General features: G+C 47.8%; 1 protein-coding gene across 1 annotated transcript in view; it reads left to right on the top strand.

Moving 5' to 3' along the window:
* Positions 1-11,794: 11,794 nt before the first annotated feature.
* Positions 11,795-20,025, top strand: part of LOC144110931 (neprilysin-2-like) — a 29,082-nt gene continuing 20,851 nt past the window's right edge. The window contains exons 1-7 of the mRNA XM_077643997.1: positions 11,795-12,119; positions 12,531-12,670; positions 14,049-14,116; positions 15,437-15,549; positions 16,914-16,961; positions 17,964-18,140; positions 19,395-19,478. Coding sequence (XP_077500123.1) covers positions 11,795-12,119; positions 12,531-12,670; positions 14,049-14,116; positions 15,437-15,549; positions 16,914-16,961; positions 17,964-18,140; positions 19,395-19,478 — 955 coding nt within the window. The remainder of the gene's footprint in view (positions 12,120-12,530; positions 12,671-14,048; positions 14,117-15,436; positions 15,550-16,913; positions 16,962-17,963; positions 18,141-19,394; positions 19,479-20,025) is intronic.

Below are 20,025 nucleotides of genomic sequence, written 5' to 3'. Positions count from 1 at the left end.
GGGTTGGGGCTGGGCATGTAATTCGAGGGCAATATATCCGCTGGTCCTTAAGCGTAACTAAGTGGATTGCTGGATAAGACTAGCATAACAGGGGGCGGAAGAAAGTTAGGCGAGCAGATAAGATAAGAAGTTTTCGGGGATACAGTGGCCACAGCTGGCAAAGGACGGGGTTAATGGGAGAGACATGGAAGAGGCCTGTGCCCTGCAGTGGGCGTAGTCAGGCTGATGATGATGAACATACAGCCGTCGTCAAAAATGTACATGCCACGCGGTTGGTTTCTCGGCCATGGAGGGCGCCTCGTTTTTCACAGTCAGGATCCCAAACCACTCGAAGGCGAGAGGAACTCCTTCCTCACCCTTCTGAATCTCACCAATTCCAGGGGTTCTTTGAAACCACTATACGGGGTTCATACCCGAACGTGAGAGATGTGAGAGAAGAGATTGAAAGAAGAGACGCGCGTCGCAGAAACATGTCCGCCGAAGTGACGAGAACAGAAATGATTCCGGACCCCTCCACTACGATCCGTATTTCTGCCCTCCTTTTTTCACTCTCCGTATCGCGACTTCCCTCACACCGCGGTTTGGGATGTCTACCTAGAAGTGACCGTTACTGCGCCATTTCTTTAATAATAATAATAATAATAATTGGTTTTTGGGAAATGAAAAGGCGCAGTATCTGTCTCATATATCGTTGGACACCCCAACCGCGCCGTAAGGGAAGGGATAAAGGAGGGAGTGAAAGAAGAAAGGAAGAGGAGGATCCGTAGTGGAGGGCTCCGGAATGATTTCGACCACCTGGGGATCTTTAACGTGCACTGACATCGCACAGCACACGGGCGCCTTAGCGTTTTTCCTCCATAAAAACGCAGCCGCCGCGGTCGGGTTCGACCATTTCTTTTTCTCAGAACCAATTTTATCACCGCGAAACGACGCTGCTCTTTTTCGGCTGCTGGTTCGAATTCTGCAGGTGGTTCTTGTTTGCTAACGCGGTAGCGTAATTGGTCCCCTTAAACGGAAAACCCGGCGTTGTCATCGGAGGCGTGAGCGAAAAATCCCCAGAGAAATCCTCATACTTGACCTCGGGACGCCATCTCAACCTGCCCACCTGACTGCGAGCAAACTGCCCACCGCGGCAGGTAAATTAATGATTGATCGTGAAAGGTTGCTCGGGAAGTCTCGTTAGCACCGCCAGTGGCTGTGTTTGTAACATCCACCTGCCGGCCGGGGCAGTGGAACATCGCCTAATCGCTGCGCCAGGAGTGATATGAGGACTCCCAGCGACCTATAAATGCAAAGCAGATAATATCTAATCCCGTATTATGGGCATTAATCTATTAACGCTATCACGTTAATAGGTTACCCTATTTTATACCCTTAAGGCGGACATGAAGTTTTTTTTTTCTGCTGACGCCATGCTGACGAAGGGTTTTGGAATATTTCGAAGAAGTCAGCTATCATTAACAAGGTGTAACATTTTCTTCACACCTTACATGGGATTCGCATGTTGAGAAGATAATAAAAAACCTCTCGTTGGTAACAGGTGCAATTGCTCGTTGCCGCGCGTTCCTTCCTGGTAAAATAAAGCTACAAATATATAATGCATTATTTGTCTCGCAAATAAGCTATTGCTCATTAGTCTGGTTGACAACAACTAAGACCAACCTAGAAAAAATTTACCTTCTGCAAAAGAAAGCTATACGTCACATTGCCAATCTTGATTACCTAAGCCACACACAGCAAGCTTTTGAAACATTCAGTGTGTTAAAAATTCAAAGTATGTATGAATTCCGAATATTGCTTTCATTTCATCTGTCGTCATCCTTTAGGTCTATGATAGAGGGCACTGCGCTACTGAAACAGAACGATCACACAGTTAATACTCGCAACACAGACACTTGGTTAGTTCCCCATTTTCGCACTGACTATAAGTTCCAAGCACTACAGCACAATCTTCCAGTAATTTTAAATAGATATAAAGACATAAATAACCCTACTAAGAAAGCATTGCGTGAATTATTTCTTCAAAAATAATTCCTGATGTATAATTCGCGCCCAAGTACAGCTGCTCCCTTGTATCTTATGTAAATATGTTTTCTGTATTTCCCTATTGTAATTTATTGATGATTGTGTGCTTTCTGGCTGTCCTGTTTTTTTTTGTGAAAACTGTAACCTGACTATGTGTTCGTTTTTTTGTGTGTGTGTATGTAAAAGTTCTCAACAAAGTCTGCTTCTATGCCTTGTAACGGCTGCCTGGGCCTCGTCAAGCTGTATACCTACAGCTTTTAGTCCAGGCAGCCGCCAGAATTTTCTGGAAAATAAATGAAATTGAATTGAATTGAATTGAATTCTGGCCTTCATCCACGCGCTGACGTTCAATTTCAAGTTTGCCGCGGTTATTGTACGGCCAAAAAGCTGGGCAAAACATTAACCGTCCAGGAGGCATCTGGTGCTCATGTGAAGAGCTTAGCGGATGACACTGGCGATTGTATAAGCTTTGGGCGCAAGTGCATATTCTCGCTGGTTTCGCTAATAGGCGTGGCTGGAAAGTGCTGACGTGCCTTCCGGTGGACGTTCGCGCTGGGCTGAAAAAGAATTGGCCGGGTGTACTCAAGCCAACGTATCAAATGCGATAGAGAGGATGCGTGGCCTTCGGCAAACTTCTCTGATCTAGCGTGCATGCTTCGGGAAACAATCAGAACAATCGACTATGAGAAACACTATCAGAACATTGGTTAGGAGGCGCACTTTCTATAAAAAGTCGCCCAGGGGCGAAAACAAACAGTGTCAAATATGTCTAAGATCACGAACGCAGAGCGTTGCGTTCCACTTGCTAGCCACCCTCCAGCACCGCTGAACCATTTTCTTCCTATTAATCATGAAGGAATGATTGTTTGTGGTTTGAAATAAAAGCGTTAATTGAGCCCAATTTGATGCGCAAGGTTTCTGCAGTCTCATGATTATAATTTTGCACCTCTTTTCACAGAAGCCAGTGATTTCCGTTATGACGCTGTGTTCTTGCTGAATTGTAGCCGTAATTACGCAGTGGAGTACCTCTGATATGGCATTTTATCTTCCATCTAGGGAAAAGGCCGCGGGACGGAATCTCATTCCTTGCAGTCTTCGCCATGTTTCCGCACCAGCCGTTCTACGTTCCATTGAAGCAGCTGCGGTTTAACGTCACCACCTCGTCACCGTACCCTGGAGTGGTTCGCTGCAGAAATATATTCTGGACGTCCACGGACAAACGGCCAGGTTCTAAATGGTGCTCGTCAACTTCGACCTTGAATCACACCAGTCCGCTCTCGATGGTCAGACGGCAAGCATGACCATCAATGGGATTACCTATCATGGCGTGCCATTCAAAAGGGTCAACATAACGATCGAGGCTCCTTTCTCGCTCTTCCCAAAATCAGCTCGTATTTTGGGGGGAATCCATCCCGATGCACGTCACAGTCAACGTCGATGAAGTGATAAAGGTCTCGGAAAAGGAGCTGTTACGTAGGGTCAACGACGAAGCTGACTATACGCACAAGCGAAAAGACACCGAGGCTCTCATACGCGCCTATTTCACCGAGGGAGAGGTGGCCACCACGGAGGAGATTTAGAGGTGGGAATGCGTCATTTACCGGAATAAAAAATTAACGGACAGTCACTGTGATTCATGAGGCAGAGCTTGCGTTAGCATTAGTGTTCTTCCCAGAGAGAGCAGCCGTTGACGTGGTCAGACCGTGCGAGTGGATGGCGTGATCTGTCCGCCAATCACCGTGCGGAAAGCCGTACACTCTCTCCTGCTCTCGCCAACTCCCGACTCTGATTGGCTAGCGCTGTTTGTCTCTTGCCGTTGTCGCTTCTCACCCTATCTCCATCCTGCTCCCTTGGAATGGCAAGGGGCGCTTCCTTCTCTGCACATTGCATTCCTTCACTGAGGCTTCACAGCCAGGAGAATGGTGAACACTCTTTGCAGTAATATGCGTTCTAATGCCAGCGCATTAAAATAATCTCTATCAGCAGGAGTGCCGGAAAAATCCCTCGTTCACATCATACTGATACTAGGAGAGCAGTGAAACGGCTCAGGTTGCGTTTATCTCTGAGAAAAAAAAAGTGTGCACTCTTGAGGTCCATTAGCCCTTCAAGGGAGGAAATGTTTAGCACGTTTATTCTAGCTGTTACGTAGATTTCAGCAACAGCTGCTGATACGCTCTCTCGTCTCGTGATTTGTGCATCAGGCCTACGTTAGGGGAGAATTTGTCTTGTAATAGTATTTGCATTTTCCCGCCCTTTAATTGGTGACTTCCATACAGTGTTGAAAACCTGTGCTTCAGAAGGCGGCGCCGTGACGGGGCATGTTCATTGTCGCACGCAGGTGTCTTTACTGTGTCCGCTGACGAAGAGCAAGATGCGGATTCCCTGCCGTGGTGTCAGCTGCCGGCACGTGCAGTGCTTCGACGCGTTCGCCTACCTTGCCTGCAACGAGAGTACTCTGGGCCCGTCCTGGAGTTGCCCTGTCTGCTGTGACGAAGTTCCCGTCCAGGATATCCGCGTGGACCTGCTCACTTTTGAAATTTTGAGCGCACCCGATAACGCCTGTAGCTTCATAGTCTTCCCAGCGGATGTAGGCTGGCAGACGGTGACTTCGGATGACGGTCACGCCATCGCTTTGGTCGATTGCGGCCGGGAGAAAGTCAAAGCCGCCCCATGAGATGCAAGTGACGTGCATAGCCTGCATCGAGCTTTCTGGTGGTTTGAACGAATACCAGCGGCTCTGGTGTATTGGTCACTTGAAGTGAAGGTGGTGGTGGAAAACGTTTATTTGATCGGAAGGAAGGGTGACTGGAGGCCGATCCTTGTGGGCGGGGTCCTCAGTCCAGAATTCGCACAGTTTATCCTATTCCAGGGGCCCGCACTATCAGCCATTTCTGATTCTCAGGCTAGACTCGGACAGATCAGCTTGCACAAACTCTGGGGATGCGAAAATAACCCGCGCCCACGGTCCTTCCTGCCTTCTCCTACTGTAGAAAGCTGGGACCAGCTCTTCACCCAGCTAGACAAGACCTTTCAACGTGCGCTCATTTCGTGGGTCCAGGACGTCGCCCCCCCCCCCCCCCCTTGGGGCCACACAGGACCCACCGGCCTTAATCCCCGACACCCGCGGCAAATAAAGTTATCTGTCTCTCTGTGCAGTGGTTAGGGAGTGAGACAGGTATGGGTGGTTTCTTATTGGAGTTTGAGCACCACACATTGTGGGATTGAGTGCACACTGTTTCATGACGGCCAACGCGAGGGATATTGCAAGTTGTAGTTGCGCTTGTAGTGAGTTTCAGTAAGCAGTTTGTCTGGAACTAGCGGAATGCGGTAGCGTCCGCTGTGGGGAACGATGGGGGGGTGGGAGGTGCTGGAAGGTGATTAGTTGATTGGTTAATGAGGCTTAACGTCCTAAAGCGACTCAGACTATGAGGGACAGCGTAGTGGAGAGCTCTGGATAATTTAGACCACCTGGTGTTCTTTTGCTGTGCACTGACATCGCACAGTACACGGGCCTCGCTAGTAGCATCTCATAGATTCATAGATTGATTCACACGGGAAAACGCGTGCGGCGGAGTTAGCGGACTCGTCAAGCACCAATAAAGGCTCAACAACATGAAAATAAGCCCTGGAAGTGCGATTCGGGCAGGTGCAGACTTTGTAACTGTTCCATCGGAGCAATTGTAAACCGTGCATCTAATACGTCTTGAAGAAAAAGTTGCCTTTCGCGAGTTTTAAAAGAAGAGGGGATGACAGTGCGTGCCTTCCATGGCATTCAATCTTGGCATGTGTGGAAGCACGTAGCACGTACACGCACAGCGGGGTCTGCATGGAAGAAACTGCACAGGAATCAAGGCTTTTTGCGTCGTCGAATCAGTGGAATAAACGTTTGCAGCCCAGAAATAAATTGTTTTTATTGAAGCGGTTCTTCATGACCTTTCCATTTTATCTATTCCGCTAAAAATTATTTCAATATATTGCTTGCAATTATTTAACTTGCCGGGCTCTACGGGCCTTTTATACGTTTAAACTGCGCGCGCTGTCTTCCAGTCATCCAGATGCGCACGACAGAACTGCTGCTTGCGAGATGTGGCACGTGATTGTAGTGCGATGACTTGATAAGGGCGGTGAAAGCAGCGGGCTGGGGGTGATTCAGGAGAGAGCGCTGCTGGGGCGCTGTTACGCTTTCGTCAGCCAGCACGAGCCGTCGCGATGTGCACTGACGATGAGGCGGCACCTTACCAGTAAGACAGAAGATGTAATAGCAGTTTGGCGTGAGTGGCTGCCACTCCCGCAGCCTGTTTTCTTATGCCTTTTCGTCCCATTCGCGCCTCAGTGTGCTTGTTTTGCGACGCTCAGCTTTAAGGACCCGTTTTGTTGTAGTAGAAGCATTTAGCTCTCGAGAGCACAGACCGCATGCTCTCCTTCGCCGCTACGTTCCCTATTGTGCCTTGTTGAAAGCATTGGTTTAGTCCGGAATAAGCCGGTGTCGTTTATGCATACTGTGGGTGTGTCACTCGTCGGGCGAGACCACAGCTCATGTGCTCGTTTCTTAGAAGGCGAGGCCTTCAAACTTTAACCTCTTTTTGTGTAATCTTAGCCGCTCATAGAGTTCTGACCGCGTTTCGGTTGATGCGGAACGCTGAAAACGTCCGTGTGCTGTGCGATGCCGCAGCGCATCAAGGAACCAGAGGCGAAAAGAACTATTCACGGTGTCTCTCATATCTGATCTGCCGAGTCAGGACGTAAAGGACTACATAGAATGTCGCACCAATATTGAAAAATCATACACGGTTAAAAAAGTTGCTGGTGGTTTAGCTCTGGTTAACCCTGGTCGAAAGCGAAAAGCTGCATCTCCCTGGCTACGTTTGTGGTCAAGTGACCGGCGGTTTCAATAGATAGCCTCACACAGTAGTAGGAATTTTTTTATTTGTTAAACAGCTTGCTTTCCTCGAAACGACATTAAAGGCGCTCACACAAGACAGTATACATTTAATATTGCTTCGATGATATTTATTAATACCTGTATTATTGCTCGTTGAATTCGGAGATATGGAACTAAATGCAGTTGTATACGACGCTCAAACCCTGCAGATAATTTCAGAAAGCGATATTGAAAAATAAATTGTTTTTTTTGGGGGGGGGGGGGAAGGAAATGGCTCAATGCGAGACAGGCATCATTTCTTTTCTTAAATCAACTTTCACTTTCCTTCCCTTACGGCGCGGTTCAGGTGTCCACCGAGATATGTGAGACGTGCGTCATTTCCTTTCCTTAAAACAACCTTTATTTAACTTTCCTTCCCTTACGGCGCGATTCGGGGAATAACATGGTAGTAATGTTGATGATTGGGAATTTTTATGGCCCAAGGGCATCTGTGGCCAAACAGCGCCATGGAACAAGGTGTTTTCTTCTACTCAAGGTGGGGTCAAAGACCCATTTCCAAGCATTTCACCCTGGCCCCGCCGCGGTGGCTCAGTGGTTAGGGCGCTCGACTACTGATCCGGAGTTCCCGGGTTCGAACCCGACCGCGGCGGCTGCGTTTTTATGGAGGAAAAACGTTAAGGCGCCCGTGTGCTGTGCGATGTCAGTGCACGTTAAAGATCCCCAGGTGGTCGAAATTATTCCGGAGCCCTCCACTACGGCATTTCTCTCTTCCTTTCTCCTTTCACTCCCTCCTTTAACCTTCCCTTACGGCGCGGTTCAGGTGTCCAACGATATATGAGACAGATACTGCGCCATTTCCTTTCCCCCAAAAACCAATTAATTAATAATTTCACCCTAAATAAGCCGAGCACCAGACCAGGGGAAAGTTTGTATCTATTGTATCACGGGTGGGTTCCCGGCGGCACTGGGGATCGAACCCCGCACCTCCTGCATGAGAGGCTACTAGTATTGTATTAAGCTGTCCTCATTAAACATGAATTCAGTGGCGGCGCAGGTGGAAAGAAGCCACGGGATAGGACACACGAGTAAACCGAGATATGTGAGACAGGCGTAATTTCCTTCCTTAAAACCTTTTTTCATTTCATTTTCCTTCCCTCACGGGCGCTGTTCGGGTGTCCGCCGAGATATCTGAGACAGGCGTCATTTCCTAGTTTGACCTCTAGCTACATTCAAGGTCAAACTTCCGGCCCCGCTGACGGCTCGAAAAGGTGGCTTAGTGACGCTCTCGCTTCAAAATGCCTTAGACTTTAAACCTGAGTGGCGGGATAGCCTTGTGCAAGGGTCTCATTGTAGCGGCCGTAGCTACTAGAGCCACATAATTATGCAACACGTTTTAATGATTGCGGATGCTTATATAGAGGAGAATGTGTTAAGTTTTAAAATATGAAAAATTAGTTTTTTTTGTTTCGTTCCCTAGCACTTATAGTGACCATTCCCCGCATTTATCTGTTGCGTGTTTGTTTGCTTGTGTGTGTGTCTGTTTGTTTCTCTGTTTGTCTATGTGCAAGCAAGGCGCCTCCACCGTCAGCGCAACGTTCAGCCCCACCAAGTGCTCGGTTTAATGCGTGACGGCGGTCGCCATTTCCGCTTGAGCAGACTCTTCTACTACTAGCGCATTCGTTTATAATTTCCCTTGGGACCATCCCACCTCTGAGCTCTGAGTTAATGTCGCCAAAACGCCGAAGGTGTTTCTTTCATATATCTAACTACTGGCGCTTCGTTACAATAATGAACTAGGAAGTTATTTCCAACCTGACTGGATGTGCAAGATATGAAAGTATATACCGTTTACGACACATAAAGTAGTACTGCGTCAGTGTGTCCGAAACTAACTATGGTTTACACATGATGCAACAAAGTCCGTGAGTTCCTATAAATGTTGCTTCACTCAACAATACAGCAGTAAGCGTTACTCCCTTCAGGGTTCATGGGTGCCTGAAAGAAACTCCACGACGAACAGCAAGATGCTCCTTAGCTGACTGCAGCGTCAGAATACCGCCGTTATCCCACCGCCGCCGTTGGAGGCGCGCGCGTCGCTCCGGAGTTGGATGCTCGCGGCGCCTGACCGCTGAGGAGAGTTTCTTTAATACTCCTGTTTATACAGAACGTACCACGACAATGCAGGCTACAGTTGGTTTAATTCAGAAGGATCTGGTGAGAGCTATCGCAAAACTTACACCTGTACATTGCTCCCAAGACGCATGTACCGTCAACCAGCCGGCTGCAGAGCATTAGAATAGCTTTGAACCGGATGGGAGGCTACAAGTCGAAGCCGCGGCCTAGTATTCAAGGTGGGAGCCCAGGTTGGCCGATGTTTGGCCCACTTCACAAACAGTAACGAGCATATAACTGCAAACATATTCCACGCCAGGATGCCGCCCCGTGCCCCTTATAACAGCAGATGCTCCAGGCCAGGGTATGGTTATCGGGGAAAAAAATAGCTGTTCTAATGGAAATTCTGGTGCGTACCCAAAATAGCGGGTGCCACCCATTTCTGATCCCCAGGATGTCAGCATCCATTCAGGGTGAGAAACGGCTGAAACGATTGCACTGGGATAAACAAGCAAGCCCCGTAACAACGTTCCCTGTGGCCGTAATCTCCCCACCAATAGGCTGCACTGAGAAAATATTGAAACGCGATGGCAGGATGAAGAACAGAGAACGACATGATGACAGTAGGAAATGTAATCGCGGAGCGCCTAGCGCAAGCGCTGAGTCCAGCGTCGCTGACCGCTTGATTTTTATTACGCGATAGCATAAGAGCCCCAGGCCTCCGCAACCGCGGTGGTGTCACACTTTTCTAGCTGTCAAGTGTGGTACATCGAACAGCCAGCTGCGGCCTGTGAGGGCTGGCGGGTGGCAGACGTGAGAGGGGGAAATACCCCTTTTCGTTTTTAGGAGAGGGGAGAGTGAGGCCGTGCGGTGGCTGGCACGGGAAGAACCCAGACGGTGGCTACCGTGGAAGGTATGGGTTCTGACGAAGGCGAAGAAATGCGCCACCTGAGGGTGGTTGGCATGGAAACGGCACAGCGAGGTTCTTATGCTGTCCGATATTGTCACAGCCGCTTGTAATTAGGGGTCCTCTCATTTTAAAAAGATAGATTTAAGGTTCCCTGCAGAAAATCCGGGTCGTTGTGAGGTGAAAAGCAGGGGCCCTCCTGCCGCCAAGGTCACGCGACCTCATGATGTCATCTCAGCCTGGCTAGCGGGGAATGCGGCAGATTAACTTTCAAAGTTTTGCCGCGATAGGTTACTTGGTAAGAGCAACCTGGGTCTCACAAGTCCCGCTGGTGGCTGCGTTTGAAACAGCCACCTGCCGGGGCACTGCAGATCGCTTAATCGCAGCACCATTGTGCCAGGCCCCCCATGTCTATAAACGTGTAATCGAAAAAGACTGATTCCGCATGTATGGGCATATAAGCAGAACTTCCTTTCTACTGCTATATAAACACATTCGTGTTTAGAGCGTGTCCCACTTGGTGACGACGACGGAAGCGAAGAACCGAAATACCGGGTGGTATTTGCAAACTCATTAAGAATGAGGTGGAGGCCAACAACATATTTGTGCATTAATAACCTAACACATCCCTAAATAATGACACTAACGTAACTACCCCGTATAGATATACTGGGCACCTGCCAAAAACCTTAATTGTTAGGCGAGTGTAAGCAACCAGAACCAGCGAAAATCGGCACAAAAGAAAAAACGCTGGCATCGAGCAATCCTAGCAGTAGCAGACCAAATGGTGGAGCTCAAAATCCGGGCGCTATTGTGTTAAATGTACGGTGCAGGCAAAGAATGGTTTGTGCATTAAAGATCACCAATTTCGAAACTAAACCGAGAAGCGGCGTCCAGAAAAAGAGCATGAGCAATGTAAGAGCAGAAAGCAGCATGACTATAGTTTGCATTGATATATTGGACAACACGAGAGAGATTTAATATGCGGCCCATGTCAGTGTCGCTGTTTAACTTGCAAGCTCGGCGCGGTGCCGCGGCCACCTAGCACGAGGGTAATGTGCCAGATAGCCTTCCGTTCTTTCAAGAGTCCGTTGCTGGGCCAAAATCAGAAAAACCGCTAATCTATACAGCGATGTATACAGTAAGAAGAACAATTCCTATTGCGAAGACATAATTCTAAGACGGCCTGTTAGTGACTGCGGTGAGAGAGCACTCTGTCACCACAACGCTACCAGGGGTTATAGCTGCCTTGTCAATATTGCCTCACTAATATGCGCAAGAAGTGAAATCGATGGCAGCACTGCTTCCTCTTGGGGGGCATTCTTAAAAATAAAGTTCTTCCTCCTCCGCCTCTTCCTCTTCTTCTCCTGGTTTTAAGCGTCAATGTACAGCAGCCCCTGCCACTCTAAACAGAATGGAATAGAAAAGGAGTGAACTGTCCGCTAGCGCACTTACTTTTATAAAAGAGGGTGCGCTAGAGGACACCTTATTCCTTTTTACTCTCATGTAAAGGTATTCGTGTTTAAAGCGTACCGTCGTGTTCCATGGAAGTAAAGGCGATGAAGAAGAGGCAACGTCTCGAGCTTACCGTAGCCAGATCGTGCGCTATAGTGCTGACACAACCAGCTAGTACGTATTCGCGTCCAGCCGAGTCCAGATTTGAGGGTCATTGCTTTCGTCTTGCAACGCGCGCCTTGGTTCAGTTACCGTGACCCTTACTCTTAGTGCGAAACTATAAACAACGGACTGCTTGCTCGGTGAAGCTGCCCGTGCGACAGATACCAGCCTCCCTCCAAACTCTTGAGGTGTCTCGAAAGGCGCTTTGGTGATTTGCGTCTTCAATCAGAGACCAGGGCCATCGCGGCGTCATGCAACCCGGCAACCAGCCAGTGGGCAACCCGCCTCCCGGCTACCGCTACCGCGTGGTCGAGATACCGCTCGATCAAGTGTTCGCAGACTCGATGAGCTCCCTGGCTGGGTTCGGCGAAGAAGGCACTGAGCTGCAGTACCGCCAGTACGTGCAGCAGCTGCAGCAGGCCGGCCTGGAGGAGTATTTGCGCCAGCAGTATCTGGACCCGCAGCTTCAGCAGGCGATGATGCAGCAGCAGATTCTCCAACAACAGTTGATGCAACAGCAGATGATGCAGCAGCAAATGATGCAGCAGGAGCAAATGGCCGCCGCTGGTCTTGGGGGTGAGTCTACGCACCCATCAAAAACCCAGCAAGTATAATGCGTTGACCATTCCCAATCTTCTCTTTTACTGTGTTTTCTGTCCATATACGGCGACAGAGCAGCTTCGCTTAAAACTTGACCGTCAGCAAAGTAGATCTGTGAGCGACATCAGCATGTTAAAGGCTTCGATCATTGTATGATAGCAGTGCGAGAACTACAGACATCTCTTATTGTGAAAACCCTCGCCTAATGGACTACGACCATTTAGTGTGTAAAAAGGAGCAGTGAAATGGCCGCGGATAACATGTAGGTACCGAGAGCTCCGCTTTATGAAATCAGGTGTGAAACGGTGTTACTTTAATTTGGCGAAATTCCAGCACTCGGTATGTTGTGATGCGACTCGTACATTTGTTCCGCATGCGTGCACACAGTTGGAGTTCCTGGTGCGCTGCGTACAGCACGCCCTCCGACTATGCTTCCTCCTTTCGGAGAGGTAGTGCCGCCCCCGGCTGAGCCACATCCTCGGCCTCTAATGCCAGGACAGATTGTTTCTGGGAAAGAGCCAATTACTGTGAGTATCATGGCCGCTTAGCTAGGCCCCTGCTTTGATGCGTACAGTCATGGACAGAAGTTTGCGGGATGCAGATTCGCGGAAAAAATTAATTTCCGCGTTGTCCTGCTGCCATTCAGACGGTATTCTTCTGCGAGGTAGAACACGCATTCCTTCTCCCGTTTCTATGTTTTACATTGACCTGTTGTGCCTAACCGCTCCGCAATAAATTTTTTTCCGCGAATCTGCATCCCGCAAACTTTTGTCTATGACTGTACAACTCGTTTTATAGAAAACGTTCTTACTAGGTTAGTTTGGACAGCCACTGCGTTCGCGTCGTATGTCTAGCCACGTGAATTCCTATAGTGTCATAGACGTCGCAAATGGGACTGAGTGAAGCATTTAAAGCTAAAGTGCGTCACTGTTAAGAATCCAAACCTGCCATTTCGATTTTTATTCTTAGTTGCATTTTAAGAGATTTAAGTCAGCCCACTAAACAAACACATGCCGCGCATGGGGAGCGTGGCAATTTAAAGTGGTCACAGTGAAGATGTTTTCTTAGTGAAAAAGAAAGCCGCTCGCCAGCAACGCAAAACTTCTGTGCTCAACCTGCAGTAATTGGGGTGCAGAGATACCGTACATCGTTCTTTACAAGCGTGAATAAAAATGCATGAAGTCGACACCGATGTCGGTTTAAAGAAGCGCCCGTTACACCCCGTCCTCCTCCGTCCAGCAAGCGGTGCAAGTGCTAACGGCCATCAAACTGGCGTCACATAATCGCCATCTTTGCGATCTCTCGCGGGAGGCAGTAAACAAAGAAATGTATCTTACGCTCTTTCCCCTCTTCGCACTCATGGCATCAGTTTCTAGGATTCGGTTCGCATTGAAATTCGCAGGGGCACCTAATTCCATGTTGTGTTGGCAATGCGAAAGCATTCGCAGCTGTTGCTGCCTTTACCAGAAGTAATGTCCCTCTCGGTCAGGTAACGTCACATCTCGACTGTTGAGGTCACTTCTGTCCAGCCAATAGGAGGGCTCCCCTCTGGTGACGTCACTTCTCTCCAGCCAATGGGTGAATTTTACTACGGAAGACGCATGACCAGTGACGTGGCTTCTACTGCTATCGCGTAAAAACAAACGTGCTCGACTCTTACACCCTTGATTTGTGAGTTTTTGTAAAACTTGAGTCACCAACTTTCACCACCCGTCGTCACAAAAACTCTCTAAATTTCTAAATATAACCCCGAAGGCCTGGAGCGCCTCATTTTCCTCACTTATTTCAAGCCATTGCTTATTGACTGACATTAGCGGTTGCTCCGGTGTTTCTGGTGTTTTGAGGCGCCGCGAATAATGGACGATTCGTTGGTCTTACGCTTAACGTTTTCTGCCTCTTCCACAGAGCGGACCTGGTACTCCGCAGATGAGCGAACTCCGTCAAGACGAAGAAGAAGTGAAGGAGATGATAGAGTGAGTTACGGGTTCATATAGTTCCCAGAAGTGAAGCCCGAGCTTACTTTATTTCTTCCCGTGTATATCCTGCCTCTGGAATGGCCCGTCTCGGAATAGAACGTGGACGTTGCACTCTCGACATTATTTCCTCCTAGAAATGTGGCGAGCGCTTTAAAGGAGGAAAAGCTACACACACTAAGCACAAATACGCGTATGTGGGGGAAAAAGGGAGTGATTTGTCCCTCTAGCATACTCCCTTCTTTTATTAAAGAGAGTGTGCTAGAGGACAGCTTACCTCCTTTTTCTTCTTTCTGTTTAAAGTGCACGGACAATGACGGGCGTCACCCAAGCTGCGAGAGAAAAAAAAAAGCGGTCCAAGAACATAAACTGAAGCTAAATATAATTCGCTTTGGGGAATAGTCCCGAAACACAGAGAGAGTACAGTGATTTAATGAATAAAATTATTTTAATGATACTTTAGTAGCAATAAGATAAAATGGACTTCGCCCGTGCGTGCAATGCCGAGAGCAGAGGACGGTTGTTCTGTTAAGGCAACAATTCCAAGAACCGCCAATGAACCGCCTGTGAAAACAAATGGTCAGGTGGGAAGACGAGCTTCTCCAATTTGCAAGGATAAGGTGGCCTGGGCAGGACAGGGTTGATTGGAGGTGTTTGGGGGATGTCTTTGTTCCGCACTAGAGGATGATGTTGATGAAGAGTGCTTGCAGTTGTACTGGTGGTGTATACTAGGCAGTGCTTCTTCCGCTTTTCTTCGTACACGGCTTTCTCAGAGCTGAGATGGACGGCGAAGCAAACTCTCGGGTATTTCGCCTCCCCCGTTTGAACATGCCGCAGCAGTAGGGGTGTGCTGCACCTCACACATTTATATAAGCGGCCACTCCGAAGGCCACGCTGGTTGGATTGCTCAGCGCCACGTGGCTGACACTGTCACTGCCCAGCGGTTAGAGGCTGAAGTTTTTGTTGACGACATATTATGAGGCCGTTTGTCCCTGAAATCTGTACAGACCTATCGCTGAAAAACACTCTTTAATATGGTGTCGCTGAGCTTTCAAGCGCCCCGTGTTGTAGAAATTAAGCTCCGTGGTTTAGATCGATTTACTCCGTATTTTCTCGTTACAAGTCAAGGGTAAAACTAAGTTCTAGATGTTTTTTTTAACTGCTCGGAGAGCGTGGGTGGCTGACTGACATGACGCGGCCTTCAGTTTCTAGTTCATAAATTGTTACCCCGTGCATAACGTGGACGCCTCCTCGGCTTCCATTCGTGCATCTATTCATTCACTCGCCTTTTCTCCTTTCACCCTCTCCGTGTGACGGCAGAGAGATGATGGTCGAGGACGAAGAGGGCGTGGCGGGCATGCTCATCTCGCTGCTTCCGGCCTTCCTGCTGCTGTTACTCTTCATACCGCTCGGCATACTCTTCTTCGTACAAAGTGAGGGCACCACACGCGCAGGAGTCCTTCACGGACTCAAGGAGTGGAAATTGGTCGACGGAGCATGCGCTGCCACCCTGTGGCTGCGCCGCCATGCTGTCACGTGGTTGGTTACGTGGTGCGGAGCAGCTGCCGGCGGCGCGGAACAGTGGCTGATCACGTGGTTCGTCACGTGGCGAGCCCCGTGGTGCGGAGGAAAGTCACTGGAACGGGAAAAGTACCGCAACCATCACCAGAGCCGCCATATTTGGTCCACCGCCGCTGAAGCGACGGACGCGCGCAGTCTCTACGCAGGCATGAAGTGCACAAGCGTCACTACGAGACTGGAAATGCTGTGCACGCTTATCTCGGACCATAAGAGCAAGTGCTACGTAATGCTCCGTATTATCTGTGTGCCGGCGGCCGCGAGAAAGAAGCGAGCGGACCATTTATGGCGGGGAATGACTACGTCACCGAGGAGAACGAATCGGGAGCGCGCGCGCGCTGGCCGGCCGGAGCGGCGGCGAGAGAAAACGAATGCGGTACTTTTTCTGTTCCAGTGACTTCAGCGAAACCAAGCTGCCACATCTGTGCCCATCCGCCGTGTCAAGTGGAACGAAGATGAAGAAGGAACGCCCAGCGAAACGGAGCGGCGAAAGACTCACTTTGCAATTCAACTGAGCAAGCTCCACTCGGCCAGCTGTAGCTATCGCGTAACTCCAGGTTTAACCAGAGCTAAACCGCCGCCAATTTTTGTTTACAGTATAAAAGGGTGTGCTTTATAGGACAGCATACTCCTTCTTTACTCCTTTCTCTTTAGATAATGGGGATGGTGGCGGAAAGCGAAATTAGTTCCCTCTGTCGAATATTTCAAGAGCGTTAGCTCTTACTCATGTTTCTCGATTTCTTGTGGTCTGCTACCACCTCCCTTCGGTGTGAAATTTTCTAAGTCCTAGGAATTCTAGATGGCGGCCACCGTAGTAAATCGCAGTAGCAACCCAACAAGGGATTGATTGGCGATGTCACTTATAAATCGGAGATGTAGCCAATAATGGTAATTCGTTGATGACATCATTAACTAATCCAGTATGGCAGCGTACCTAGGCCGCCACGGTACTGTGACGTCATAATCCAAGATGGCGACCAACCATCTAACGCTCGTGACTTCGTCTTCCAGACCGTGGCGGCAACTTTTTTTTGCGATAAACGCCAGCACGCGTATACGGTCGAATAGATTTAAAAGCTACGCACGCACCCTATATATCGCCCGCGTTTGACGGTCATACTTTATCGTTGAATTTGTTCCGGCTATAAACATGTTTTTATGCGTGTCACATTAAAACCCAATTCTACTTGTCTTTTTGCATTTCCCGTCTTCCGCGAAGCCACTATCACCGTGGTGGAGTGCTCGTTCAAAAGCTGCGTCGACGACGGTGAGCCTTCCAGTCTTAACCCTTCTATGTTTCCTTTATAAAACAAAAGCTTTCTACGTCGTCTCGTCCTTAGATACGGTGGGAACAGATAACAAAAATGACTTTCTCAGTGGCCGATGATCCAAATTCTGTAAGTTAGCTGTACATTTATATATAAAAAGTTACTTTTATTACCAAGGGAGAAAAATCCTGTTTGTTCAGGCTTCAACAGATTTTCGAGCTTCACTGTTCTTTATCACCTTCAAATTAGTTCTATTCCTTTATAGTACTGTAACGCAAGCTGATTATGAAATTTTGTAGCTGCCAAAACTTCTTGCATACTATTAAATGAACTAAGCGACTATTATAAATTCAGAACATTTTCAACAACGTAACGATTTGTAAGCATTTCTGCCAAACTTTTACAAAATTGCCGTCTATTTTTTCTCCTGAATCACATATACGCATTAAATTTCGACAACAGTTTGAGACTCGTTTCAGAACATCAAAATTTCTTCTCAGCTTTTTTTTCTTTAAGTTCACGTTTTTAGTCTTGCGAGCTGAAAAATGTTCAGGTGTCGCCTGATGAACTCGTCTTTGTCTTGTTTGAAAGACTCGAACTAACACTACCTCCTAACAGTCATCGCTTTGCCCCTTCCACCATATACTGCCTTTATAAAAATGGTCTATAGAGTGTCTATAGACTCCTTATAGACTATTTTTCTTTCCCATAAATATTTCCTTTCGTCTTTTTATAGTCTGTACACTACATTAAAACGTCAACTAAAAAGGTACGTCCATAAATCTATAGATTGTCTATAGACAGTCTATAAAATTTGTCCTTAGAAAGCCTATGGGATTTGTCTCTAGGAAGTGTATAGATTTATAGACAAGTCTATGGACAATCTATAGACTGTCTAAAGAAATATTTGTAGAGGTGTACTTTGGGCAAGACTGCTGTTTGCATTCCTATCTAACTGCTTAGGTTAGGTTAGCTGATTAGTTCGCTTCCCTTTAAACCAGGGGTGCGCTTCGACGAGATCATCGAGCACGCGAGCGTGTCTGCCTGCAGAGACTTCTACGAGCACACGTGCGCCCACTGGCGGGACAATAACCCGGTGCCGGAGTTTGCCACGCGCTTCTCCTACCTCGACTACATGCGCATGCGTATTGAGGAAGACATCAGCAACGCGCTCAAAGGCACGCCTCCTCCTTCTTCTTTGTTTTCTTCTTCCCCCCAGGCATATGGCACATGCCCACGCGGGAGGATTGGCCAAGGTGTAGTTGAATAAACAAAGAAGTTGCCATGGAAGATGACGACAAAATTGTAGCACCAATCGTGAAGTTTGAAAAAGCAATGAATAAAAACAACAGAACAATATTGACAGTTAAATAACAGACAGCATTTTGGTGAAAAAAATAAGAGATCATGGAAATTTAAAAGAATTAGCACATCAACCTACCAGTTGCAATTATGTAATCGTGGAGAAACCCACAAATAGAACCCAATGCAAATCCCTTGGCGTTCGCACCAAACGATAATAATACTGGCAAAGATAAAGGGAACCCTAACCTGGAGAGAGGGACCTCCAGGTAAATCTTTCCCTGAAGTGCGAACTTTGGGCAGTAGAGGAGAAAATGGTCTAAAGATTCAACTTTCCCACATGCGTCACATAGATTCGTCGGTGTCAACCCACACCTGCATAGATATAAATCCTCCTTCTCCCCTCCCCGCTTCGTCGTCTTTCTCTTAGAACTGTAATTTCGCAGTGGGTAATTTTATTTCCTCAAATATTATGCGTGCTTGTTTAGTGGCTTTGTTTGCTTTGCAGCGGAAGGTGTGTATGATTCCCTTCCATTTGTAGACTGCGGTCATAATGGAGGACTACCGTTCACACTTGCTGCTAAAAGAAACTGTCGCGGTTATGCGGTACATTCACAAGGCTCAGGCCTCAAGGTCGGTGGGACGTAAAGGAAAGGCCCGAAATATATTGCCATCGTTTATCATGTGTTAAGGGCTGCGATGCAGTACAGATATCGTTATCGCATCTTTGCCCCGCAAGTGGAAAATTCGGCTTTAATTAAAAAGCATTGGGAGCCAAAATGCATAGTCTGTCGTGAGATTCGGTAATTGGCTGGAGAGAAGTGACGTCATGAGGCCGGAATTTGTCACTTCCTGTACAAGCATCAACAGCTAATAATGATTTCTAATTTCCAATACATAATGAAATTAGGCGCACCTGTGAATTTGTTCTTCTTACATTCCGATATCATTGCTACTGGCGCATTAGACAATGCCAACTTGTTTCTTACTTTGTTAACTTGCTGTTAAATGTTTATTAGTTTGCTTGGTTGCTTTCTTCTTTCATTGACTGGATGTCTCAAGACCGAAAGCCCCACGCATACAATGTCTTTGTTAATGATAGCCTGCTTGGTGTCTTCTTTTCCTTCCAGGCGAAAGCCAGAAGCGCGCCAGGACTATCACTACCGCCCACGTCTCTACTATGGTGGACATCTACCGGGGCTGCCTCAATGAGCGTGAGTTCAGCGCACCAGTGTTCTTTTTCGAGCCATATTCGGAGACATACCTTACCAAGGATTTCTTACGGTATATTTGATCACTTACTCGAAATATCTCGGGGTGTCAGTGCTCCCACTAGTGTCAGGGTTGCGCTGGAAGCCAGATTCACCAACTCTACCAACCGCTTCATCGGTAAGCTGGGCGGTGCTCCCAGAAGCGCGAGTGTAGAGAAAAAGATGAATATAATACGAGTTTAAGAAAACTTTAAACTATAAATACTGTCTATTTGATTTTTACGTTCCTCTTAAAGTTTACGAAAAAAAATCTCAGCGCAGCACTTCTACTCAGGTGCCGTGCATTCTCGAATGCGTTTAGCGTTATTGAAAGAGGGATGCCGGGAAATGTTTTTGATGCAATGTATCTTCGTATGTATGGATTTCCAGAAATCTTTCCAGAGGGCACCTCTTCGGTTGAAAGACTTATCTTTCCCTGCATGAAACTGTCAAATGTTCACCCAGATTAGGCTCCGTGTTTTCACGGGGCGCACTCGGACGACTTGTATGC

This window comes from Amblyomma americanum, chromosome 11, assembly GCF_052857255.1.
Source record: "Amblyomma americanum isolate KBUSLIRL-KWMA chromosome 11, ASM5285725v1, whole genome shotgun sequence".
Lineage (NCBI taxonomy): Eukaryota > Metazoa > Arthropoda > Arachnida > Ixodida > Ixodidae > Amblyomma > Amblyomma americanum.
This window is presented reverse-complemented; position numbering and strand designations above follow the sequence as displayed.